This window comes from Phyllostomus discolor, chromosome 1 (genome assembly GCF_004126475.2).
Source record: "Phyllostomus discolor isolate MPI-MPIP mPhyDis1 chromosome 1, mPhyDis1.pri.v3, whole genome shotgun sequence".
NCBI classification, from domain to species: domain Eukaryota; kingdom Metazoa; phylum Chordata; class Mammalia; order Chiroptera; family Phyllostomidae; genus Phyllostomus; species Phyllostomus discolor.
The window spans coordinates 119,387,014-119,415,003 of NC_040903.2; the positions used below are offsets into that span (position 1 = coordinate 119,387,014).

Consider the following 27,990-nt stretch of genomic DNA (forward strand, 5'->3'; position numbering starts at 1 on the left):
CTTGCATGTCTATTTTCTTTACCAAATTAGGGAAGTTTTTTTCATTGTTTTTTCAGATACATTTCCATTTCTTGTTTTTTCTCTTCTCCTTCTGGCACCTCTGTGAGGCGAGTGCTAGACTTCTTGAAGTTGTCCCAGAGGCTGTTTATACTGTCCTCGTTTTCATTTTGTTTTTTCTTGTTGTTCTGTGTGATTGTTTATTGCTTCCTTATGTTCCAATTAATTGATGTGATTCTTTCATTTCTGACTGGATCATTTTTATGCTGCTGATGTCCTCACTAAGTTCCTTGAGCATCCTTATTATAACCAGAGTTTTGAATTTTGCATCTGGTAGATTGCTTATCTCCATTTCATTTAGCTCTTTTTCTGGTGTTTTGATCTGCGCCATATTCTTTGTCTACTTATTTTGGCAGCCTCCCTGTATTTGTTTCTGTGTATTAGGTAGAGTTGGTTTGACCCCATGTCTTGGTAGTGTGGCCTAATGTAGTAGGTATCCTGTAGGGTCCAGTGGCACAGCCTCCCCTATCACCAAAGCTGGGTACTGGAGGTGTGCCCTTTGTGTGGGCTGATTATACCCTCCTCTTGCAGTTGAGTCTTGGTTGCTGTTGGCAGGTCAACGGGAGGGATTTACCCAGGCCAGTCCCACAGCTACAAGGACTGGCTGTGACTGCTGACCACCAACCTCCACCCTCTGTGGAAGATCAGCTTCACCTGTGCAGGGGCAGGGTGGTGGTGTTCTGACATGTTCTCTTTCTGTCAACTGGTTGCACTGGCCCTGGGGTTTCATGGGTGGTGCAGGCCAATGTCAGCCCCACCTGTGTTTTACTCAGGGCTGCCCTGCCTCAGCTATAAAGAATTTCTGAGGTGGCTGCTACTTGTGCTGGGCTTGGAGATTCCCAGGTGAAGCCAAACTGTGATTCTAATCTGGCTGCCACCAGTGCTGGGCCTGGGTGGGGCTCATTGAAGCCAGCTGTTCTTGTTTGATAGGCTTTAGGAAGTTGTGAAGCATGAGCCAAAAGCATTCATTCATATGGAAAAGTAGCTTGGGTGGGCCCCTAAGTTGGGTGTCTCTGGCGATCTCCAAGGCCGATCTCCAAGGCCCGTCAAACAGTGTTAGCCTGGTTGATGGAGCCTTAGATATGGCACCAGGCTATTGACTTGTGTGGCGGGAAGGTGTAGCAAAGAGACAATGGCTTCTGCTTGCCCTGATGCCAAACACTTCAGTTTCTCCCTGTATACCACTGGTACCTTTCAAGCTGTTATCCCAGTGCTGGAGCCCAGAGGGAGTGAGTCTGTGTGTGGGTTCTTTAAGAGGAACTCCTTGAGACTCTAGAAGTTTTGTCTACTGACTCAGTCCTTGCTGGTTTTTCTAGCTAGAAGTTGTGGGGACTTATCTTCCTGGCACTGGAATCCTGGGCTGGGGGGCCTGGTGTGGGTCTGGTACTCCTTGCTCCTGAGATATCCTGCCCAAATTTTTATCCACCACACATAGGTGTAGGACTAGCTTGTTCCACCTCTGTGCCCCTCCTCCCTGTCTAAATGGATGTGGTTACTTTAATTCTGTAGTTGTCAGCCTACATTCAGCTCGATTTCTCGTGTTCTGAGGGATGGTGGGTCTGTATTTTAATTGTAATTTTGATGTGCTTGTGCGAAGAGGCAAGTCAAGTCTGCCTGCACCATCTTCTTGACCAGAGGTGAATCTTAAATTTCATTTAGTATTCTTTTCCTGCAGGTCTGTCTTTTTCCAAGTTTTTTTTCTATTGTTAGTTTTGTCTCCAGCCTTCGTGTTGATGTCTAGTGATCTTTGGTTGTCTGCTCACATATTACAATTGAGTATTAAAAGGCTGATTGGGAGTTCTCTGGGTGGTTGGGCACATGGAATGACGTGTGTGGGCCATTTTGTGTGGAGCTCTGGACGTCATTTCCTTTTTTTTCTCTTAAGTTGGTCTTACTTCCTAGAAAAGACTCTTTTTTTCTTGTTTGTAAAATGAAGACCTGGTTGTCACCTTTAGGAGTTCAGTGGAAATGGTGGGAGTCTCAGTATCCAGTCTTTCATACATTTACTTAATTGCCCTGTTTTACATGTTATCCCTGCTTATAAATGGTGCCACATTTTCCCTAGTCAGTATATGCTTTCTGTACCCTTTCTGGAGAATTAACTTCTGGCCTTCTTTAGGGTGTGGAAAGGGCAGTTAAACCATGTTCAATGTTGGAAAGGAGACCTAGGGAAGTACCTGCTTCTTGATCAGACTTTCATCCAGTCATCTTTTTGACCCCATCATAAACCCTTTCTCTAGCAGTACTGTATGCTGCCATTTTTTAGTCTTTTATGGGTTACATAGAACCCATAAAGGTATAAATTGAGGTACTTCTTGGCTTTTCCACTGTCAGCTCAAGATTCAGTTTCTTGAGTTTGATCAAAATTTTGCTATGATTTTCTCCTTCCCCTCTGACATCTCTGTTGATAAAGAGAATTGACCTGTGATTTTCCTTTCTTACAATGTTTATGTTCATAGTGGTATCAAGGTTATATTGCTTCATAAGGGAAATTGGGACATGTTCCCTTATCAGTTGCTCTTACTTGTTTAATGGAATTCACTGTGAAGCTGAGCAGTCCTAGAGTTTTCTTAATGGGAAAGTTGTTTTTTAAAATTTTAGATTCAGTGTCTTAGCAGATATAAGGCCAACTCAGATATTCTAGTTTTGATTAGCAATGTTTTTCTAATACTTGACCTGTTTTGTGTAAAGTTTGAAATGTACTGGCAAAATGTTTATAATATTCCACTTTTTAACATACTCTAGGATAGTTAATGACATTCCATACATGGTAGTTATTTGTGCCTACCCTTTTTCTTGGTTAGTCTGACCAGAGGATTTTCAGTTGTATGAATTTCTGTAAAGCCAATTTTTGACTATTAATCTCCGCTGTTATATATGTGCATGCTTTCTCTCTCTTATTTTTCATCTTCCCACTTCTCTTTGGGATTCATTTGTAGTTCCCTTTCTGACTTCTTGAGATGGAAGCTTAGTACATTGATTTTATTTTTTCCCTCCAGCCTCTTTTCTAATATATATTTAAGGTAATGAGCTTTCCTCTAAGCCTGGCTTTGACCGCATCTAAAACGTTTTGTTATCTATTACTTTCATTATCTTTCACATCAAAGTGTTCTATTTTCCATTGTAATTTCTTTATTTCTGCATGATTTAAAAGTATTAATTTCCAAACATATGGATCTTTTCTGGTAATTCTTTTTTACTGATTTCTACCTTAATTTGCATAACAGTCATAGAATATATTCTGAATTATCTCAGTCCATTGACATTTGTTTTTAAGTTTGCTTTATGACCCCGCATACTTTTATGGTCAGCTTCATTTATAAATGTTTCATATATAGATGAAAAAACTGTCTAATAGTTTTGGAATACATTTCTATAAATATCAACTAGGTTGTATTTATTAACTATGGTGTTCAAATCTTTGACATCTTTACTGATTTTTTTAATGATTATTTTAACTACTGAGAAAGGTGTGTTAAACATCACACAATTATGGGTTTGTCTGTTTCTCCTTTTACTTCTGCCAGTTTTTGCTTCATTAGGTGATATTAATATAGAAGTTATAACTTCCTGGTAAATTGAGCCATTTATTAACAGCAGTGAAATGTCCTTTTAACTTATTTTTTCCTTCTGTGTGAGGTGTTAAAACTATATCAGCTCCATCTGGTTAGTGTTTGCATGGTATATCATTTTCCATGATTATAGTTTAACCTTTTAAGACTATTATATTTTAAAGGAATATATATATCATTGTTTTCCAGTCTTACAGTCTTTACATTTTATGTGGAAAATTTATGAAGTTACATTTATAATGATGTAATTTCTGATATATTTAGGTTTAAATCTGCCCATCTTACTATTTGCTTTCTATTTGTTCCATTTATTCTGTGTTCTTTTTGTCTTCTTTATGGGCTTCTCTGATGGGTTTTTGGGGGGGGGTGGCGGCTGTTAATTATACATTCTTTTACTAGGATGATTACAAAATGCATCCTTGATTTATCTGTTTTATTTTCTTCATCCTTGTGGGTTGTACAGACTTGTTTATCATCAATAGCAGAGCAGTTCGATTAAATTTAGTATGTCCATTCAGCAATAAGGAAAGTATTTTTAACTGAAAAAAATACACAGAAAGTGTGTTGTGTCTGGAAAAAGGGTTAGAATAAGCATTTTATTTTAACTTTGTATGTTTAAAACAGACTCTGGAGAGGGGCACACAGGAAGCTAATTACAATGGCTCCCTATTTGGTCATGGTGGTGGGAACTGAAACCATGTAGGATCTCTCATTATACCTTTTTTTGTGCAATTTAAAAATTTTTCCAACCAACTGTATGTGTTAGTCAAAAATCAGTTTAGAAAATTGGAATAAAATGTTTTTGCTGTTATATTTTGATTTCAGTTTAATGCCTATGCTCAACCTTTATCACCTTTAATCAGAAGTTTCTGAATCCTGGATTAAGTCATGAAAAAGATTATCTTGGTTGTCATATAGAAAATAAGGGTATTTATATGTCATTGCTATTGTATGCCATTTTCTAAATGTCGCATAAATATACACTCATTACTTACTATTTTGATGGTACTTATTAATCATGAAAAACCCAGATGACCTTGTCTCTTGAAAGAAGATGAAATTTTACACTTTTAAAGGTAGTATTTGGCCTTTTATGTAAAAGTAAATGTAAAGAATATCATATGTAAATATTCAGTTGATTAATTGAGGACAGAATGAAAAGACAACTTTTTTTCTCTTACCAGTGGTCCCACAGCCTATCCAGTTCCCCGATGAAAGAAAGCTAAACCTAGGGACCATGAGACACTTTATTCTTTATTCTTTAGTATAATTCATTGCTATAAATCATCCTTGTTTTAAGAACACTGGCTATATGCAAGGAAGATGAGGAGGGAATGTAAAATTTTTTAAACATCTAGAATTTAGGTGCTTCTCAGATTGTCTTAAGACTATCTTAGGGCAATTTGTATTACAAGTTTTCAAGAAAATTAAGCTTCATGCCTTCAGAAAAATCAAATCAGTTGTCTTAACCTATATAGGATACGTTCCTGTCTTGTTTTCTGTATAAAAGGGATGTAAATTTAGGCAACTATGAAGGAAAAGAAATGTTAACTTTTATTCTTTCAATTTGGTAGGTTTGAGAAATTTCTGTGGTTCATTAGCTCAGAGAACTATCTAATTATAGGAGGACGAGATCAGCAACAGAATGAAATAATCGTGAAACGATACTTGACACCAGGTAGGTAAGATTAAAATTCTAAAGAATTTTCTGTTAAGTATTTGGATCAGTTATCTCAATACTAGGTATAGAATTTTGTGTTTGACAGATTCAATTAGTAGGGTTTGATGGTTTGTTTATGGTTTGAACTTAATTCTAATTTTAGGTAATATTCCTAAAGTAGCAGTGTTGAGCTTATCTGCAGTGTTGGACTTTTGCTTTTCTACTACATTAACAAATATTAATGATTTTCAATCCTCCAAAGTCATGGAAGATTGAATTTTTGAAAGCTTAATTTCTCAGTGCTGAACTTCGTAGCCTTTTTTAACATTTAGAAATAGGACTTGAGCCCTGTGATGTAAGGCCCTCTCATTCATTTTAAGTTTTTAATTATTTATTTATTTTAAGTATATTTTATTGATTATGCTATTACATTTGTCCTATTTTTTCCTCCCCTTTATCCCCCTCTGCCCTGTACTACTTCACCGTCCAGCATTCCCCCCTCCTTTTTAGTTCATGTCCATGGGTCATACACATAAGTTCTTTGGCTTCTCCAATTCCTATACTGTTCTTAACCTCCCCCTGTCTACTTTGTAAACAAAATAGACAATTATGCTTCTTTTGGGGGGGGGGCATTGGTTAGGATTTTTAAATTTATTTTTATTTTTATTTATTTTTAAGTATATTTTATTGATAATGCTATTATAGTTTTCCCAATTTTTCCTTCTTTATCCCCCCTCCACCCTGCACCCCTAACTCTCCAGCATTCCCCAGCCCTTAGTTCATGTCCATGGGTTGTACATATAAGTTCTTTGAGTTCTCTGTTTCCTATACCATTTTTTACCTCTCCCCATCTATTTAATGCCTACCAATTATGCTTCTTCTTCCCTGTACCTTTTCCCCTCTATTCCTCTCCCCTCCCCACTCAAAACACTTCATGTGATGTCCATTTCTCCGATTCTGTTACTGTTCTAGTTTGCTTAGTTTTTGTTTTTGTTGCTTTTCTTTCTTTTATTTTTTTTACGTTCATTTGTTGTCATTTTACTGTTCATATATTTTTATCCTCTTTTTCTTAGATAAGTCCCTTTAACATTTCGTATAATAAGGGCTTGGTGATGATGAACTCCTTTGACTTGACCTTGTCTGAGAAGCACTTTATCTGCCCTTCCATTCTAAATGGTAGCTTTGCTAAATAGACTAATCTTGGATGTAGGTCCTTGCCTTTACTGATTTTGAGTACTTCTTTCCAGCCCCTTCTTGCCTGCAAGGTTTTGTTTTTGTTTTTGTTTTTGTTTTTTGAGAAATCAGCTGACAGTCTTATGGTAACTCCTCTGTAGGTAACTGTCTTCTTTTCTCTTGCTGCTTTTAAGATTCTCTCCTTATCTTTAATCTTGGGTAATATAATTATGATGTGCCTTTGTGTGTTTCTTCTTGGATTCAATTTCTTTGGGACTCTCTGAGCTTCCTGGATATCCTGGAAATCCATTTCCTTCGCCATATTGGGGAAGTTCTCCTTCATTATGTTTTCAATTTCTTGCTCTTCCTCTTTTCCTTCTGGCACCCCTACAATTTGGATATTGGAATGTTTAAAGTTGTCCCAGAGGTTCCTTAGCCTCTCCTCAATTTTTTGAATTCTTGTTTCTTCATTTTGTTCTGGTTGAATTTTATTTCTTCCTTTTGTTCCATTTCATTGATTTGAGTCCTGGTTTCCTTCCTATCACTGTTGGCTCCCTGTACATTTTCCTTTATTTCACTTTGTGTAGCCTTCATTTCTTCTTCGTTTTGCAACTCAAATCATTTCCGAGAGCATCCTGATTTACTAGTGTTTTGAATTCTGCATCTAATAGGTTGTCTTTCTCCTCATCGCTTAGTTCTTTCTCTCGAGTTTTAATCTGTTCTTTCATTGGGCTATATTTCTTTGTCTTGGTGCACCTGTTACATTGTAAGGGGCAGAGCTTTAGGTATTTACCAGGGTAGGGCACCTCACTTTGCTGTGTTGTGGCGCTGTCTGTCTGGTTGAATTTTTCTTTAACTTTTGGTTGTCGGACTTCCATGCAGTTTGATTTTTCTGGTAGTTCTGGCTGTTTTTTGTTTTAAATTGGTTGTATCCTTTGGTTGTGCAAGGAAGCAAAACGTTTCTACCTCTGCCTCCATCTTGGCTGGAACTCTTCTTTCTTTTATTTTCTGATATACACTGCCTCACCGTGGCTAAATTGTCAGTGTAGGTATCAGGAATCAGTAATCAATATCAGAACCAATCTGATGTCCACTGAGGATCCTGACCCAGGAAAGAAAGCAACAGGGATCAGGTTACATGGTGCCCAGGGCTTGGTCTCTGTCTTCTCTAGCTTTGCTTATTGTGAGTTGCACCTGTCATAGGGCAGCGTGAGTTTTGCTTTTCTTTGAGTTTCAAATTCCAGGTGACCTGTTCACAGCAATCAGTAACTGCTCATTTTATCTGCTAGGAACCATGCATTTTCCTTTACTCTGGTTGACCATTTATTCCTGCTTTCATCTGTTTGTTCCTTTGTTCGCTAATTGCTATCACATACTTCTAACACTGGAAGTCTTGGTCATAGCTTACAAGGATCCTGGCTTCTTCAGCCTCCATTCTTACCACTCTCCCCTCAGTCTGGCTTCCTAACTACTCTCCTTACATGTCAAATATCCATAAGGCCTCAGGACCTTTGCACTTGCTAGGATGGCTCATCAGCTCCATGTGTCTCAGCCTTCCAGCAGGCTAGCCTGGCCTTTCTTACGTGGTAACTCAGCAAGTTTATAAGAGAAGAAGAACACAACACCTCTTAAGGTCTAGGCTGGGATCTGGTGCTTGGTCACATCTGCCACACTCAGCTGGCCAAGGCAGATCATGGGGTAGGCCCAGATTCAAGGGATGGGGAAGTAGACGCCACCTGTTGATGGGAAGAGGTTCACAGCCATAGAGCAAAGAGGTATGGATAGAGGAAGGGAGAGGAACTGTGACCATTTTTGTAACCTACCATGTTATCATTGCTTTCCTGTAAGGAGGCCTATGGGAAATCTCCAGGTGGTAGGAGACGGAAGTTTTATGTCTTCTTATCCCTTTTAGATTTTTAAGCCATTAAACAGTAAATAAATAATTTAACTGAGAAAAAAACACAAGATTCAGAGTATCATTTCTTGTTTTTAAGGGGACATTTATGTGCATGCTGATCTTCATGGAGCTACTAGCTGTGTAATTAAAAATCCAACAGGTAATGTATTTCTTTCTCTTCCCAACTTTTAGTACCTTTTGTTAAAATATTTTAGTATAACTATAAGACAAAAATTGTTAATAAAAATAAAGGAAGACACATTAAATGAAAAGAGGGTCAAACTATCAGTAAGATATAACAATTATAAACATATGAACTCAACAACTAGAGCCTTAGAATACGTGAAGTAAAAACCTGACAATTGAAGGGAGAAATAGATGATGTCCCAGTAATAGTTCATGAAGACTTCCGTAGTTTAACAATTAACAAGGAAATTGAGTATTTGAACAACACTGAGTTAACTAGACCTGATACATCTCTACTATCTATACTCTACCTAACAATAGTAGATTCTCATTCATCTCAAGTGCATATGCAACATTCTCCGGGACAGACCATATGCCAGTCTGTAAAACACATCTCAATAAATTCAAAACTGTTAAAGTCCCACAGAGTAAGTTTTCTGACCGTAACAGAGTGAAATTAGAAACCACTAATAGAAAAAAGTTTGGAAAATGCACAAATGTATGGAAATATACAACACACTCATAAATAAACAATGGATCAAAGAGAAAATCACTGGGGGGGTGAGAAAATACTTTGAGAGAATGCAACAAAAATAATGTATCAGAATTTATGGGATATAGCTAAAGCAGTGCTTAAAATTTATGGTGGTAATACCTATAATAAAGAAGAGGAAAGATCTCAATAACAAAATTGTAATCATTAGAATCTAGAAAACAAAAGCTAATAACCCATAGTAAGGAGAGGAGGGAAATAATGGAATGGAAATTATTGAAAGAGACTAGAAAAATAATAGAGAAAATTAATGGAACTATAGTTGGTTCTTTGAAAAGATCAACAAAATTGATAAACTTAGACTTAACCAAAAAAAATGTGAGAGAATATTCAAATTCCTAAAAGCAGAAATAAAAGAGGGGACTTAACAAATCAAAAGGATTTTGAGGGATTTCTTTTTTTTTTTTTTTTTTAAATATATACACATCTAATACATCTTTTTTTTTTTTTAAAGATTTTATTTATTTATTTTTAGAGAGAGAGAGAGAGAGAGAGAGACTGAGACTTCAATGTGCGGTTGCTGGGGGTTATGGCCTGCAACCCAGGCATGTACCCTGGCTGGGAATCGAACCTGGGACACTTTGGTTCCCAGCCCGCGCTCAATCCACTGAGCTACACCAGCCAGGGCTGGGATTTCTGTGTATAGTTGTACAACAGCAAATTTTATAACTTTGATGAAATGAGACACAAATCTTAGTAAGACACACACTACCAAACTGACCCAAGGTGAAGTGGAAAATCAAAACAAACTTATAACAAAAGATTGAATTAGTCATTTAAAAAAAAACCCACCCACAAAAGAAATCCCAGGCCTTCATGGCTTCACTGGGTAATTCTACCAAATAAAGATGATTAAATATCATCAGTCCTTTACAAAGTCTTTGAAAAAAAATAGAAGAAATGGGAACACTTTCTAACTCATATAAGGCTATTTTACCCTAATAACACAACCATACAGACATCACAGGAAAAAAACTATAGATCAGTATTAATTATGAATGTAGGCACAAATCCTCAACAGAATAATAGGGAACTGAATCTAGCAGCACATTAAAGCATTATACATCATGACAAAGTGGGGTTTATCCCAGGTGTGCAAGGTGTGTCTTAAGATTGAAAATTAATTAATGTAGTAAAATATATTAATAGAATAAAGGATAAAAATTACATAATCATCTCAGATGGTACAGAGAAAGCCTTTGGCAACAATCCAACTCCCACTTGTAATAAACACAGTCAACAAACAAGGAATAGAAGGGAATTTCCTGAACTTGGTAAAGTACATCTAGGAAAAACCCACAGCTAACCGTCATACTTAATGCTGAAAGACTGAAAACTTTCTCCTAATTAAGATCACAAATGAGATACACATGCCTATTCTTGCTGCTTCTATTCAACATTTTATGGAGGTTCTAATTAGGCCATTAGGCAATAAAAAGTAAAAATATCCAGATTGGCAAGGAACAAATAAAACTACCTGTGTTAGCAGTTTGTTGATCTTAAAACCTTAAGGAATCCACCCAAAATTATTAATAAACAAGTTCAGCAATGTTTAGGATATAAGAACAATTACAAAAGTCAGTTTATTTCCATGCTGTAGCAGTGGACAGTGCTAAAAGGAATTTTTTAAAGATTTTATTTATTTGTTTCTAGAGACGGGGAAGGAAGAGAGAGAGAAAAACATCAATGCGTGGTTGCCTCCCGTGCATCCCTAATTGGGGACCTGGCCTTGCAACCCAGGCATGTGCCTGGGCTTTTAATTGAACTGGTGACTTCTTTGGTTCACAGGCCTGCACTCAGTCCACTGAGCCACACCAGCCAGGTCCTAAAAGAAGTTTAATAAAATGTCCATTTATAATAATATTAAAAAAATAAAATACTTAGGAGTAAATTTGCCAAAAATAATTGTAAGACATATACTTCAAACTATAAAAAAACCACTGAATGAAATTAAAGAAGACCCAAATAATTGGAAAGAAGTGTTTATGGGCTGGAAGTGTTAATGTGGCAGTACTTCCCACATTAATCTATAGATTCAATGTGATCCCTCTCAAATTGCAACTGCCTTTTTAAAAAAAAAAAGATGGACAAGCTGATCTTAAAATGCATGTGGAAATACAGAGGACCTGGATGAGTCAAATCATTCTTGAAAGTGAAGAATAAAATTGGAGAGCTTACACTTCCTAATTTTAAATCCTCCCACAAATCAATAGCAATTAAAACAGTGTGGTACTGGCATAAGGACAGACAGATCAATAAAAAGAGTTGATTGATACTCCTTAGTTGATTTTCAACAAGGATGACAAGGCCATTCAATGGGGCTAGAAGAACCACTTCAAGGAATGGTGCCGGGACAACTAATATCAATGTGCAAAAGAATGAAGGTAGATCCCCTACTGCACATCATTTATAAAAGCGAATACAAATGTATCAAAGACCTAAACTTAAAAGCTAAAAGTATAAAACCATTACAGGAAAGTAAGGTATAAATCTTCACCATCAGAAGGTTATTGCTTAGATACGACATGAAAAGCATGAACAACCAAAGGTGGGGGGACCCACATAAATTGGACTTAATCACAATTTAAAATCTTAATTTAAAGAACACTATCAAGGTAGTGGAAACGACAACCTACAGACCAGGGGAAAACATTTGCATATCATTTATCGAATAGCACCAGTATCCAAAGGACTCTTGCAGTGGAAAGACAGAAAACCCAATTTAAAAATGAGCAACAAATCAAATATACATTTCTCCAGATATATACATAAATAGCTAACAAACACATAAGATGTTCAGCATCATTCATCATTAGGGAAATACATTTCAAAACCCCAATGAGACAAGTGTTGATGAGGATGTGGAGAGACTAGAACCTTTATACACTGCTGAGGGGAATGGAAAATGATGCAGCTACTATAGAAAAGAATTCGACTATTCTCCAAAAAGTTCAATGTAGACTTTACCAATTCTACTTCTAGGTATATAACCGAAATAATTGAAAATACATGTCCATACAAAACTTACCTGCAGATATTCATAGCAGAATTATTTATAATAGCTAAGATATGGAAATAGCCCATATGCCCATCAATTGATGAATAAACAAAATGCAGTATATTCATATAATGGCATATTATTCATACTTAAAGTGAGAAACAAATTACTGAAACATGCTCTAACATGGATGAACCTTGAAAACATGCTACCTGAAAGAAGCCAGACAGACATATGAATCCATTTACAGTTGATGCTTGAACTAGTGGAGGGGGAGGGTTAGGGGCACTGACCTGTCCTACTCCCTGCCCTATCTCCCCACCCTAATGCAGTCGAAAAATCCATGTATAGCTTTTGACTCCCCCAAAGCTTAACTAATACCTACTGTTGACCAGAAGCCTTATCAATAATATAAATAGTTGATTACACCTATTTGTATGTTATGTTTATCACATATTGCATCCTTACACTAAAGTATGCTAAAGAAAAGAAAATGCTATTAAGAAAATCATACGGAAGCCCTGGTGGGTGTGGCTCAGTGGATTGAGTACTGACCTGTTAACCAAAGGGTCGCCGGTTTGATTCCCAGTCAGGGCACATGCCTGGGTTGCAGGCCAGGTTTCCAGTGGGGGGCACGTGAGAGGCAACCATACATTGATGTTTCTCTCCCCCTTTTTCGCCCTCCCTTCCCCTCTCTAAAAAATAAAATAAATTTAATCTTTAAAAGAAAAAAGATTAAAATCATAAAGAAGAGAAAATACATTTAAAGTATTTATTGAAAAAAATCTGTAAGTTGGCCCACACATTCATACCCATGTTATTTAGGGGATAAGCTGTATATGAAATTCCAAAATTGGCAAATCCATACAAACAAAGTAAATGATTGCTGGGGGGCTGAGCAAATGGAGAGTGACTATTAATGGATGCAGGATTCGGGGGATCAATAATATAAGAATGAACTCTGTGTTTGCATACTTGCCACTGTAAGCCTACTTTTGCCCCATGCTGTACATTTTAAAAGGGTGAATTTTATGGTGTGTGAATTATATCCCAATTTTAAAAATTTGAAATCTAACTAGAGATATGTTATTAGTAAGCTCTTTATTGTGCCTGTGGCCAAGATGGAGGTGTAGATAGACACACCGTGCCTCCTTGCACAACCAAAATAAGGACAACAACAATTTAGAAACCAAATAACAACTAGGACTGATAGAAAATTGAACTATATGGAAGTTCAAAATGAACTATATGGAAGACAACCAAGGAATTAAAATAGACACATTCATCCAGACAGGTAGGACGGGCGGAGTTGGACAGCTGGGCAGAAAGAGGTTGCAGCGCAAAAAGCGGTGGCACTGGGTGTGCAAGGCACCCCAGGTGTGCAAGACAGCAACAGGCGGACCCTGGACGAGCAGAAAGTGGCTGGCAGACCCAGCAAGGCAGCAATTGTGAAGCAAGGCACTGCGTGCAAGGTGGCTGACTGACTGAATGCTCCCACATTCGTGCACAGATAAACCAGGCGAAACGGGGGAGTGAGACAGACTGCGCAACCCACGGTCCCAGCGCCAGGAAATAAAGCCTCAAAACACCAATTGAAAACACCTGTGGTGGGGGGGGAGGCGCAGAGAGAGACTCCCAGCCTCACAGGAGAGTTCACTGGGGAGACCCACAGGGTCCTAGAACGTACACAAACCCACACACACAGAAATCAGCACAAGAAAGGCCCAGTTTGCTTGGAGGAAGCGGTGGAAGGGACTGAAAGCCGACAGAGAGTGCAGCAAGTGCCACTGTTCCCTCTTGGACCCTGCCCCACATACAATGTCACAACCCAGCAACTGGGTTGCCCCGCCCTGGTGAACACCTAAGGCTCTGCCCCTCACTATGTAACAGGTGTGTAAAGACAAAAAAAAAAAAAAGGCCTAAACAGAAGAACAGATCAAAGCTCCACAGCAAATACGACTAAGTGATGAAGAGATAGCCAACCTATCAGATGCGCAGTTCAAAGCACTGGTGATCAGGATGCTCACAGAATTGGTTGATTTTGGTTGCAAATTAGATGAAAAAAATGAAGGCTACACTAAGTGAAATGAAGGAAAAAACACAGGGAACCAATAGTGATGGGAAAGAAACTGGGACTCAAATCAATGGAGTGGACCAGAAGGAAGAAAAACAACCAAACAGAAAAGAATGCAGAAACAAGAATTCACAAAAATGAGGAAAGGCTTAGGAACCTCCAGGACATCTTTAAATGTTCTAACATCCGAATTATAGGGGTACCAGAAGGAGAAGAGGAAGAGCAACAAATGGAAAACTTATTAGAACAAAGAAGAAAGGAGAACTTCCCCATTCTGGCAAAGGAAATAGACTTCCAGGAAGTCCAGGAAACTCAGAGAGTCCCAAAGAAGTTGGACCAAAGGAGGAGCACACCAAGGCACATCGTAATTACATTAGCCAAGGTAAAAATGAAGGAGAGAATCCTAGAAGCAGCAAGAGATAGGAGATAGTTACCTACAAAAGAGTGCCCATCAGACTGTCAGCTGATTTCTCAAAAGAGACCTTGCAGGCAAGAAGGGGCTGGAAAGAAGTATTCCAAGGCATGAAAGGCAAGGACCTACATCCAAGATTGCTTTATCCAGCAAAGCTTTCATTTAGAATGGAAGGGCAGATAAAGTGCTTCCCAGATAATGTCAAGTTAAAGAGGTTCATCATCACCCAGCCCTTATTTTATGAAATGTTAAAGGGATTTATCTAAGAAAAAGAAGATAAAAAAATATGAACAGTAAAATGACAGCAAACTCATAATTGTTACAACCACACCTAAAACAAAAACAAAAGCAAACTACTAGGACAGGAACAGAACCACGGAAATGGAAAACACATGGAGGGTTATCAACAGGGGAGTGGGAGGAGGAGAGAGGGGTAAAAGGTATGGAGAATAAGTAGTGTAGATGGTAGGTAGAAAATAGACAGGGGGAGGGCAAGAATAGTATGGGAAATGTAGAAGCTAAAGAACTTAAGACAGACACATGGACATGAACTAAAAGGGGAATGTGGGTGGGAGAGGGTGTGCAGGGTGGAGGGGAGTGAAGGGGGAAAATGGGATAACTGTAATAGCATAATAAAATATATTTTTTAAAAATAAGCTCTTTATTACAATGATTTAGACAATCTAGTAATTCTGAAAGTCTTCAAATCATATTTTAAAAATTATCTCTTTTGGAATGAAGTTACAATTGATGTAAGAGGATATTCTCTGACTTGTTTACTTAAACATTTAAAAGCCTATGCTGTAAACATTTTTAATAAAAAGTGACTTTTTATAATATGGAAATAAAAATATATATTAGTATTTGAAATATAAAAAGATTGAACCTGTCATGTATGTGATTTTCATATCTTGCTCTGTACAAAGTTGGTACTTTGGCACTGACACATTGTAGCATGTTGTTACAGGAGAACCGATTCCCCCTCGGACCTTGACTGAAGCTGGCACAATGGCACTTTGCTACAGTGCTGCTTGGGATGCCCGAGTTATCACTAGTGCTTGGTGGGTGTACCATCATCAGGTAATAATGGCTATGGTCTTTTATAAAATTTATTATGAACTACCATGTACCAAATTTTGAGGGCATAGACGTGAACAAGGCTGAGTACCTACCTGCCTTGATGGAGCTGATGTTTTGGTGATGGAGAAAAATGCACAATGTCAGGCAGCAATTGCTGTTAAGATTTTTTTTAAAGCAGAGTAAGGGGATACAGAGTGATACAGGCTACCATTTTGAATAACACATCTGGGAAGGTAAGATTTGAGTAGCAGCGATCTGTCTAAGTGAGGAGAGAGCGATCCATGCAATTACACAGGGCAGAGAGTGTACCAGTTATGACTGCAATACTGACCTAAAAGGCCTTTCTCCTACTCATATTTGTTGGAATTTTCTGAATTCTCTTTGACCCTTCCAGAAAACTAGGTGTGTTCAGTGGTTTTGTATTCAGGTGATTTTAGTACTTTTCCCCCTTTGTGGTTAATGCTACTTTACTTGATGATACTTCATTCCATATTTGACTTCACACTGTTATTAATACACATTTTCAAAAATTATAATTGATGATACACTTTTATAAGGTCCAAAAGCTTATGGTAAACAGTTCGATACCATTACTCTTCCTTAGATTTAGTTTCATTTTTATTTTTTTTATTTTCTGCTATGCTGTGATACTGGGTTTTTAGGAAATACCACATCTGAGATCAGATCTTCTGCTTCAGTCTTGCTATAAAATTGACTTTATTTCTTTTGTGAATAGGTTTTTCAGTATGCTTTTAATCCCTCGTGTAACTGTGGCTAACAGATACTCTCAGATTTGGGAATTTCACAGATGTGTAAAATTTTTTTTAATTGTGGATTTATTTCCCTCACTTTCTATTTTTACAAACTAGAGTACATTTTTAAAAATCTGCTATTTTTATTTCCTAAAATGAAAGGTTATTTTATTACCAAAAAAATATCTCAGAAAAGGATTTTATTTAATAAATATAGTTGAATTTTTGTAAGTATAGTTTTATAGTAAATCTATTAAACTGTTTCTTCTCATTATATCTCACACCAGAAGAAACATGTGGACCAGTTCTGGCTCTAATCCAACGCATTTAAAAATTATCGATGCAGTGTATTTTTTATTACATATTTTTCCTTGTGTTACAGCAAAGGTTATATCATTGAAGAGAGGTATCTATTCCATCAGCGTTGAGAATTTTCGCTAAACTATAAACTTTGCAGTGCTGCTAACTTGAATATGACTTTACTTTCTCAAGTGAAACAAATTTTTACAAGTATTTCTGAAGACAAGAGTACTATACTGTATTACTCTTCTCCTCAGGTGTCTAAAACAGCACCAACTGGAGAATATTTGACAACAGGAAGCTTCATGATAAGAGGTAATGACTGTCAGTGGGTTATGAAGACAGGTTTGAGGACTATCTGCTAATACCCTCAGGACTTGCACATTTTGATTGTACACATATGAAGTCTGTTATGAAATAGGAAAACTTGCTTCTGCCGTGGCACATTTAACATTTGTCATGTCGTCTCCCTATTTTTTTATTGATGAAATGTACTTTCACTTAAAGTTGTAAGGGTAAGAAAATATAACATGACCATTTTTCTAAAAATTGATTATTCAGGGTCTGACTAACCCAAAGAATAACAGGAAACAGTCATATTTTTCTATCTTAATTCCTGTTTCTTACATAATGCCAGTTTTTATAAATGGGAAATGTTCCTTCGTGACAGAAAAGACAAAACAGATGTGCTTGTTGGCGTCAATATCTTGCAAGCATAGAGTAAACAGATTTATGAAATATTTATGTATATTGTCTTTTGTAGGAAAAAAGAATTTCCTTCCTCCGTCATATCTAATGATGGGGTTTAGCTTCCTCTTTAAGGTACTCTTCATCTTCTTCATTATTTTTTTCTGATTTTCATTAGCCTCACCTAAAGTTCCATCAGTGAAAAAGAACTATTTCCATAGGTGGAGGAGTCCTGTGTTTGGAGACATCGGGGTGAACGGAAGGTCAGAGTGCAGGACGAAGACATGGAAACGCTGGCTAGCTGCACAAGTGATCTCGTATCAGAGGAGATGGAGCAACTAGGTAGGTCACAGACTATAGTAAAGTAGCTTACGGTGTTTTCTGTGGCCTCGTTTTGCTTCTCAGTTCCTACTTAGAAGATCATCTCTTTGGGATAATTGAAATTTCAAAAAAAAACACTTTGCTATTAATTTTAGTGATGTTTTGTTTTTGGAAATGGTAAATATGTTTATAATTTTAGTGAATTATACAATAATTGGATCCATAACTAATATACTTGGGTATATGTTTATATAGTAAAACTTCAGTATTTAATGGGTAACATATAAATGTGAATGAGCATTTACTTTTGGGTTTATGAATTAAAAGTGATACAAAGATGAGTTCATAACAAATATAATTTACTTTATAGTAACTTAGCTTAATAATATATGTGCTTGTAGTAGAGAGCAACTATGGTTTCTAAACTAAATTTACCTGTGTACTCGAAGGAAGTAAGGAAAGTAAGTTATTTTTATAGTTAGTCTTTCTCCTGAGATCATTCTTTTTTAGGGATAATACTGCATTGTTTCATTTGTGACTACCATTGTACTACAAGATTTCTGTTTTTAAAATTTTCACCCTGTTCCTGATACTATATAAAGTGCTTTATCTACATTATTTTGTATTGAATTCTCACAACTATCCTTGTTGTATGAGTGGTGGGACCTCATGTTACAGGTGAGACAACCAGCCCATATTATAACTGCCGGACAGCATTCCTTCTGCCAGAGTGTGAACACCTGCTGTGTGCCAGCTGTATAATGTGTATAATCTCATTTCACTTCTCACGTGCTAATTATAAAATCAGCAGAGTTTATAGACTTCCTTCTGTTGTCTTCCTTTTTGGAAATACCTAACAAAGACAAGTTATAGTTTTTATTTTAGATATGGTTGCAATGTACAATAAATTTATTGTAGTAAAGCATCTTGGAGATCATTTATTCCAACCAATTTATGACACAGAGCATCCTTCTGTATAAATCAGAACACCTCTTGGGGGTGATCAGGGCCTTTTCTGGTGATCTTTTGGAAAACAAAGAGTCAGTGAAATACTTTTTGAAGTTTTCAAGGAAATCATCTGCCTTTTAGTTGTGGTAGCACTCTGACTTTCCTGATGGTAATTCTGCAGATGGAGGTGACAGTAGCAGTGAAGAAGATAAAGAGGAGTTACAAGAAACTCCCGTGGAAGTGGAACTCGTGACTCAGGTTGACCAGGAGGATGTTACTCTTCAGAGTGGCGGAGACAAGCTAAATGAGGAACTAATGCAGGAAGAAAGCTCTGAAGATGAAGGGGAATCAGAAGAAGTAAGAGATCAGGAATCTGTTGGTGAAATGAAAGACAAAGGGGAAGAGACAATAAACTATCCTGACACTACCATTGACTTGTCCCACCTTCAGTCCCAAAGGTAATTTTAAAACTATAATTTTAAGTTTTATTTTGTAATCTGTGAATGATGAAGAGTTAATCCTTAAAAAGATAACACCAAGCTTGGCCTTAGTATGTTTATCCTCCATTGTTCTTTGGTCATTTTATCTTTTCACAGTTCGATTGGGGAGGGAGATTTGTTTAGCTCTCTCTAAAGAAATTCCCAAGACCCAGGGTAGAAAAATACAATAAATGTAAAAAGTGAACAAACTCAGTCAAAAATGAAATAATGGTTATAAATGCTAATAATATAAAAAAGGCAGTTCCATCCAAAAATACAGTATTTCAGTCCTTAATGTCTTACTGATCACCAAATAAACAATACCATAGTTATAAAGCTATTGTCATTGGAGTAGTTAAGAATGGCTTAGGAGTCAGACCAGACTTGAGTCTTAGGGTGTATCCTTGGGCAAGTTACTTTATGTCTAAGCTTCAGTTTTCGTCTCAGTGGAAATGGAACACTATTCCAATTCCTTGGATTTTGGTGAAGATTACGTACATGTAAAGCATCTAGCTGTGCCTGGCACGTTGTAAGCATTCAAGACATGTTAGCTATTTAAGAATAAACTAAACAGTGTGAGAAAATTAACAATTTGATGATTTTTTTTCTATTTTACCAAATTTGAAAATTTGTAGGATTGTCAGTAACTAAGATTATGATGTGGGAATGTTTTGGGACTTTGCAAATGAATGCCTTCTATAGACCAGTGGATGCCTCTTTTCATAGGTCCTTCCAGAAATTGGCTTCAAAACAGGACTCTTCTAATATGGTAAGCTGTTTTCAGAGTTTTACGAGGAACATCATGGCCTTCTCAATGAATAGAATAAGTTCATGCTTTTTAATTTTACTTTTTGAAAAATTAATAGCAGTGTTTGTATTTACTTATTTTTTGTTTAATAGAGTGACAGTAAATTACAGAGTCGGAGACATTTGTCAGCCAAGGAAAGAAGGTAAACATATTTCTGTTATCTAACTGAAAAACATGTAATTATTTTTGTTGACAATTCAGCTATGACAAATCACTTGGCTGTTCTAAAGATATTATTAAAGTTACCAAGATTCAACATAAATCTTAGTTGGTAGTATTCAGCTCCAATAGGTTTTTCTATTTTGGACCCTAATCTGTCACTGTAATCGATGAGATAGGTCATGTGACACAAGACAGACCCTTTATTGCATAAATATGTACAGTAGTAACTACAGTGTATTAAATAGGCTAATTTTGTGATAATATTGACAGGAATAAATAGGAATACTTGAAATTAACTAGGAAAGTTTTATATAAGAGGGAAGACTTTGGGTCTTGTTTTTAAAGGTAGCAGGTCTTAGGAGGCAAATAGAAAGATAGAGGCAGAAGAAGTAGGGTACCTGAGATACCTGCTGTGGGTGAGAGAGATTCAGACTACTATACAAAGAGGTAAAATATAAAGTTCATGTCATCAAGAAGCTTTTGAGTCCTGGATCCAGAAAATTGTCATAAATCTGTAAATACATTTGATGCATGAACAACATGAGGGGTGAAAGGCGCTGACCCCCATGCAATAGAAAATCCTCATCTAACTACAGTTGGGCTTTGGCATCTGTGGGCTCCTCACCAAGGACTGTTAATACAGTTGGCTCTTGAACAACATGGGTTTGAACCCAAGAAGTGCATGGGTCCACTTCTCCGGGGCATGTAAGTACAAACCTGTGTTCAAGGGTCAGCTGTAGTGTTGTCTGAAAGTGATACAGTAGTTGAGGAATAAGAAATTGCTGTGAGTTCAGGTGTTTTGGGAAAATACCATCAGAAGTGTTCCTTAAAAATGTATTAGCATTTAGGTAAATGAAGATAATAAGGCAGAGCTTGGAGACATCAAAGAGAATTACCATGAACAAAGGAGAGCAGGAATTTGGGAGCAGTATGCATAACTCTTTGAAGAAATGGTAAAAAAAAAATAGACTGCGCCCTGGCTGGTATGGCTCAGTGGATTGAGTGTTGGTTTATGAACCAAAGGGTCGCTGGTTTGACTCCCAGTCAGGGCACAAGCCTTGGTTATGGGCCAGGTTCCCAGTTAGGGCACACGAGAGGCAACCACTCACTGATGTTTCTCTCCTTTTCTTCCTCCCTCCCTCCCTCTCTCCCCCTCTCCCTTTCTCTAAAAATAAATACATTTTTTAAAATTAAAAAAAAAAGACTGAGGTAAAAGGCACACACAATTCATGTTTATGACTGGTGGGTAAGATTAGCAAAGTGAATTTGGACCATGTGTGGAGAACTTAGAATGACAAAGTATTTTGGATTTTATCCTGAACGTAGTGTTAGGAGGACTTTTGGAAGATTTTGAATGGAAATGTGACATAGGTAAACATCTAAGGAAGATTAATCTAGAAGTTCCCATAGAACAAATTTTTGGGGAAATCACTGGAGGAAGTCAGGGTTGGGAAGTGATGAGGACCTGCCCTAGAGCTATGGCATTGGGAATAGAGATTGCACATGAAAAATACCACGGTAATAGAATTTCCCTTTCCTTCATAATCTGCTTACTTTTTGTACATTCAGCCAACCAATCAACCAATATTTTACTGACTAGCTACGGTCTGACAGGGCCACATTGATTAAAAAGACTACAAATCCCAGTGCCTGGTTCTCCAGGTGTGAGGGACTGAATGTAACCACTGAATTAGGATAAGTCAAGGGTGACAGTGTGTTGAGCCTGGATGACAAAAAGAATGATAAATCCATGAGAGAAAAAAAAGTAAAGATTTTTCCGTGAGTGATCGTTTGCACTTTTTCGTATACCGTAGCCTGGTGATTATCGAGTTAAGCAGAAGCCGTGGTCTTTTACATGTTGCACATGTTCCCTTCCCCATGTAATTTTCTTAGGACACTAAGAATTTGAAATTCTAAAAATCAGATGTTTCCTTTTCACGTATTTTTAGGGAACTGAAGAAGAAAAGGCTTCCAGGTGACTCAGGGGATTTAGAAATAATGGAGGGAAAGGACAAAGAAAAAGAAGATGCTCTACACATGGAAACTCATCAGATCACAAGCAAAAACGCCCCAGCTGTGCAGCCAGTGAAGCGAGGACAAAAGGTAATGAAACTATGGGTTGAATTGTTAGAAGTAGTACTGTATGGTTCCCAAATAAAGTTGTGAGGCTCCTCTTAATTTTTTAAAGTTTAAGTGAAACATGATGTAGGCAAAAAATAATCCTAATAATGACATCTTTTGACTGAAAATTAGTTGAAAAGATACTGGAAATTTAGGGATCCTTTGAGATCATGTAGGCAGAAGGTCCCATTTAATGTAGAAGTGGGAGATTGTGATTTGCAGACACATAGGTAGTAAAGTGGTAGGCTTGAATTCACTGATAATTTAGATTAGTAGATTCTTTTTCAATTATTAATGCAATGTTGGTTGGAAATCTCATGTATTTTATTTAAAGGTGGGTGATGAGAGAAGAAATAGCACATATTATATACTTTTTAAATGCTATAGCAGTATAAAGAAGGATTGACAGCTAATATATCAGTGTACCTTTTTAAAAATTCTTTTGAAATCTTAGTAAAGATCACGTTTAATGATTTTCATTCATGGTATCAGAATTTCTTGGATGTTTTTCAGCGGGCCTCAAATAAGTCCAAGGACATATTACACACGTTGAAGGGAAGAGCATCAGTTATGGCTCCATAAATTCAACATGAGATTAATCAGAATTGAGATTTTAATTAACTGGATAACATAATTCTAAAGAGTAAATACTAGAAAGTGAGTAAATCTTGAAAAAGAAGACTGAGGAGGGGGTTTCCCTAGTAGGTTTAAAACCTTTAATGTTAGAATTATAAAACAGCATTGTGTTAACATAGGAAAGGCAGATAGACTAGTGAAACAATAAAATCTGGACATGGGACCATTAATTACATATTTTAAAATTCAGTATGTGATAAAATAATAGATTGTTTGGGAAGGCATAAAATACTAAAAATCAGTGACTAGTCATGTTTGAAAGAAAAAAGTAAATTCCAGGTGGAGAAAAGAACCCATCAATAAAATTGAAAGACAAACAACAAATCTGATAAAAAAAAAACACAACATGCTTGTGTAAAAAAAGAGAGGTATTTTTTTCACCCATCAAATTGGTTGATGATGTGTATTCAGTCTCATTCAGTAAATGTTTGAGAGCACATCATGGGAATTCTGAAAAAGAGGCCCAACAGTGCATTTACTTACTGACTCAGCAAGCCTGCTTTTAGGAATATATACTGAAAAAAAATCATGTGTTTAAGGATATTTATCAAGCTGATATTATAATAGCAAGAAAAGTGAAAATAATTTTAAATGCCCAACAATAGAAAATAACAATAAACAATATTATGTATTTATACAATGAAATATTCTGCAGATAGATTAAGTTCCAAGGCAAATTCTGATGACATTTTTATTAAATTATATTAAACTTTTAGATAATTTTGTGGAGAACTATCATCTTTAATACACTTGAGTCTTCCTGTCCTTGAATATGGGCTACAATTATGTAAGAATACTTTATATTCTTCAATAAAGATACATTTTCCTCTAGAGTCTTACCTACCTTATCCCTACTTAAATTTTTCTTTCTTTTTGTAAACAGTTTATTTTTGGAACTTTCACTTCCTAGTTATTATTGCTGGTATGTGGAAAGAAAATCTTTATATTGTAGTAATAGATGATCTTACTGAACTTTTAAAATAATTTCATGTGTATACAGTCATTAATGGCTTTTGTTTCTTCTTTTCCGGTCTTATTATCTGTTATTACTTTCCTCATGTGTTTTGCACTGGCTCAGAACACCCGCACACAGCATGGCATAGAGGTGATGTGGTGCGCACCCTTGTCCATTACATTAGGGGCCCTGTGGAAGGTCTGCGTCAGTGTAGAGTGTGTCTCATGAATTGTTGGTAGATGTTCTTTGTGAAGAGTTACTTTAATGATGAGTTAAATTTTACTGGATGCTTTTTCTGTATGTATTATTTTTTCTTAATCAGTTTGTGATTAATAATGTGGTAAATTACTTGAGAAAATCTATTACATTGTCCTCTTATTTCTCATCCTGTCTTTGTCTGGTTTTGGTATGGTTATACAAGCTTCAAAAAATAAGTCTGGGACTTTTCCCTCTTTCCTGCTCTCTAGAACTTTGTATAAAATGGAGGTTGTTTGTTCCTTGAAATTTAGTAGTATTTGTTTCTAAAACTGCGCCTGATATTTAGGGCTTTGCAGGTAGGTTTTTAGTACTAATTAAGTTTTCTTACAATTGCCGGTCCATGCAGGTTTCCTGTTTTATGCATACAAATGGTAGTGTCGATAGCTGGTAGGTACGGTTTGTCACAAGTCTTCAGTTTCCCTAAGCTCTATCTTCCAAGAAACTGTTTTCCATTTCTTGGTTCAATTTATTGGTAATATTGTTCAATATTGTTCATGTTCTTAAGGGTTTTTTGAGGTATAATGTACATATAGTAAAATGTACAAATCCTAAGTGTTTTCAGCTCAGTGAGTTCACGCTTGCCCCTTTCTAAATAGGATCCTACCCCCAAAAATCACTCCCTTTTTAAAATATTTATTTTAGAGAGAGAGGGGAAGGGAGGGAGAGGAACATCACTGTGAGAGAGACCCATTGATCGGTTGCTTCTTGTACGTACCCCTATCAAGGACTGAACCCACGGCCTAGGCTGTGTCCTGACTGGGAATCGAAATGGCAGTGGTTCTGTTTTCAGGACAATGCCCAACCAACTAACTGAGTCACTCTGGTCTCAGTGATTATTAATCACTGTAGATTATTTTGCCTGTTTTTAACTTTATGTAAAAGCAACCCCATGGAACATAGTCTTGTCTTCTGGCATGTTTCACTCAACATCGTGTGTCATGTATGTTGTATATAAGTCATTCATATGTGTTGCTTAGTAGTGTGACTGCCACAGTTTTAGCTGTCTACAACACTACTGTTAATAGAAATTCTTATCTGTGTCTTTTAGGTCCAAAGCATGCGTTTCTGTTGTGTTACAGTGAGGAATAGAATTTCTGGGTTATATTGTGCATGTTTGGCTTTAGTAGGTAATACCAGTTTCCCAGAGTACGTGTGCCAGTTTCTCAACAGCAGTGTGTCAGAATTCCATTTGCTCCATATCCTGACATTTGGTATTTATTGTCAGGTTATTTTTCGATCATTCAAGTGTATATATACTGAAATCTTATTTTGGCTTTAATTTGCATATCCCTGATGACTAATGATACTGAGCACTTTGAGTTCTTTGAAATCCAGAATACAAGTCTTTTCTTGATGTACGTATTACAAATACTTCTCACATTTTGAGGCTTTTTTTTTTACTCTTCATAATAGTGTTTTTTGATGAATAGCATGTTACTTTAATGAAGTCTGAGTTATCAATCTTGTATAGTTAGTATTTTGTATATGTTTGTGTACCCTATTTTAAAAAAGTCTTTAAAATTTTAGATATTTGTTATTTGGGCCACAGCTTAGACTTATGAAGACAGAAGTCTTTAGAGGTGAGACTTAGGTGTCTCTGGTTTTAAAAACCACTAGTGTTATTTGGAGGCATAACCAGAATAAAGAATCCACTAGTTCAGTTGATAATATTCAGTCTTAAGAGTGTTGACAGTAAGTACCCAGCCTGCTTTGCTCCTTTTCCTATTCTCCTCTATATGTACAGACTGACTCCAACCAAATGCAGTGACTTGCTGTTATTACTCTGTCCTGTCTTTACCATATAATCTTGCTTTTCCTATATTCCCAGATACTATGAAATGTATTTCCTTAAGACTTTCAACTTTTGCTTTATTTCTTCCCCACAGTTCTTGCTTAAGCTAAAAGAAATGTCTTTCTCAAAATTACCTTAAAATACTTTGTACCTCTCCTGTAGCATTTAGAATATGTTGCATTAATTTATCCTTACTCTTACATGTATTTTCTTTTCCCACCAGATAGTAAATTCCTTGAGGGATGAGAAATGTGATTTATCTATCTTTGGAATCATGCCTTACTCAATAAATATCTTTGACAGAGAACTAAAGAAACGCCTTTTCTTTACAAACATACGTTGTCACTTTTTTACTGCCGAATTTTTTTCAACCCAAATCTTGATTTTGTAGAGTAAAATGAAAAAAATGAAGGAAAAATACAAAGATCAAGATGAAGAAGATCGTGAACTCATTATGAAATTGCTAGGGGTAAGTAATATCTAAAAACATTCTCTGCCTTTGCTTTTCAAGGGGCATCAGACCCCTGCCTATTTATTATATATGCTAGGCATTCCATACATTTTAAAATAGTGACAGTATTGAAAATACGACATTAACTGTGTTTTCCTCTATGAATTGAAGTCTGCAGGTACAAACAAAGAAGAAAAAGGGAAGAAGGGTAAGAAAGGAAAAACAAAGGATGAACCAGTGAAGAAACAGCCCCAGAAATCCAGAGGTGGATTACGGGTGTTAGACAGCATAAAGAAAGAAACTCCATCCCTTCAGGTTATAACTCATGAGATACAAGACTTGGCTGTAGATGACCCCCATGACGACAAGGTAAGGCTACCACACACTTGTGGACTTTTCCTTCTTAGTTAGGGTTACGAGTCATCCTCAGGTTCCCAGGGTATGGGACTCACCAGGGCTAAAACCAGAATGAGTAGTAACCCTATTCTTGATGGAAAGTCACCCTAGAAATATAAGCTATAAGACTAAAATTCCAGGCACCAGTGTAAAAATGGTAGTGTTGGTAGCTGATAAAATTTATCACAGGTTTTTAGAAAAACCAGTTTTCTGGACAGACTTTATTTGATTCTGTTAGGAACTTAAATTTAAAGTAAGACATAATTGGGATTGTCTTGCAGATGAGTGCAAAATAAATTTGCATTTCTTGAGGTTTTTCTACAGGAATAGGCGCTGCATTATCTTACATCACATTGAGAGTAGTTACACAGTTGAAGTGTCAGGCGCCCTGGCTGCAAAACCAGTGAGAAATTAACATTTTTCTAGTTAAGATGGTTGCCTGATTATTCTATCAACTGAATATAAGCCCAGCCCTAAGTATATCTTCTTGCATGAATATATATGAGGTCTGTCCAGAAGGTATCCAGCCATGTAATACGAGATCTGTTAGGGGGGAAAGTCCAGCCTTTGTTAATATAATGAGAATCATTTGTGCAACATTGATGTAAACGGGCAGCCAAGGAGAGTTGACTGGAATGTGCATGTGTGAGCAGTGATGACTTCACTGTGCTAGTCATTGGGGGCAGCGTAGACACCATGGAGTGAGCATGTATATTACATCACCACTGCATTCAAAAGAGTAGAGCAACAAATCTACATCATATTTTGCATTAAGCTTAAACATTCCTCCTTGGAAATTATTTGGATGATTCAGAAGTCTTTCAGGGATAATGCAAAGAGTGCAGTGTAAATAAGAGTGTGGCACACATGCTTCAAAGGTAGTGGAGAATCTGTTGAAAGTGATCCATGTTCTGGAAGGCCAGCAACAAGCAGGACACCTGAGACTGTTGAATGTGTAGGGACTGCAGTCAACAAAGGTTGCCGACTGACAGTGCGAGAACTAGAAGCTGATCTGGGGATTCTAAACACTACTATGTCTGAGATTTTGACACAGGATCCCGGTGTGAAATGTGTTGTGGCAAAATGTGTTCCATGGCTTCTTCTACCAGAGCAGAAGAAACACCATACTGCCATTGCTAATGATGCTGGGAGAACTGTGTGAGGTCCCAAGGTGCCTACTTTGAAGGGGACTGAGGCATCATTGTCCTGTATACAGTGTTTCTTGTATCTTCTTCAATAAATGTCTATTTTGCATATCAGAT

At 36.8% G+C, this 27,990-nt stretch overlaps 1 protein-coding gene and 1 long non-coding RNA gene across 3 annotated transcripts in view; both read left to right on the forward strand.

Moving 5' to 3' along the window:
• Positions 1 to 27,990, forward strand: part of NEMF (nuclear export mediator factor) — a 58,592-nt gene that overhangs the window by 25,414 nt on the left and 5,188 nt on the right. For both annotated transcript variants that reach the window (XM_036028672.1, XM_028505769.2), the window contains exons 17-28: positions 5,204 to 5,307; positions 8,457 to 8,519; positions 15,550 to 15,662; positions 16,972 to 17,029; positions 17,478 to 17,536; positions 17,623 to 17,743; positions 18,852 to 19,128; positions 19,876 to 19,918; positions 20,050 to 20,099; positions 22,069 to 22,222; positions 26,273 to 26,350; positions 26,504 to 26,701. In XM_036028672.1, coding sequence (XP_035884565.1) covers positions 5,204 to 5,307; positions 8,457 to 8,519; positions 15,550 to 15,662; positions 16,972 to 17,029; positions 17,478 to 17,536; positions 17,623 to 17,743; positions 18,852 to 19,128; positions 19,876 to 19,918; positions 20,050 to 20,099; positions 22,069 to 22,222; positions 26,273 to 26,350; positions 26,504 to 26,701 — 1,318 coding nt within the window. The remainder of the gene's footprint in view (positions 1 to 5,203; positions 5,308 to 8,456; positions 8,520 to 15,549; positions 15,663 to 16,971; positions 17,030 to 17,477; positions 17,537 to 17,622; positions 17,744 to 18,851; positions 19,129 to 19,875; positions 19,919 to 20,049; positions 20,100 to 22,068; positions 22,223 to 26,272; positions 26,351 to 26,503; positions 26,702 to 27,990) is intronic.
• Positions 12,837 to 15,287, forward strand: LOC118501235. The gene is made up of 3 exons (XR_004903848.1): positions 12,837 to 13,188; positions 14,778 to 14,782; positions 15,240 to 15,287. It is a non-coding gene; the product is annotated as an uncharacterized LOC118501235 (long non-coding RNA).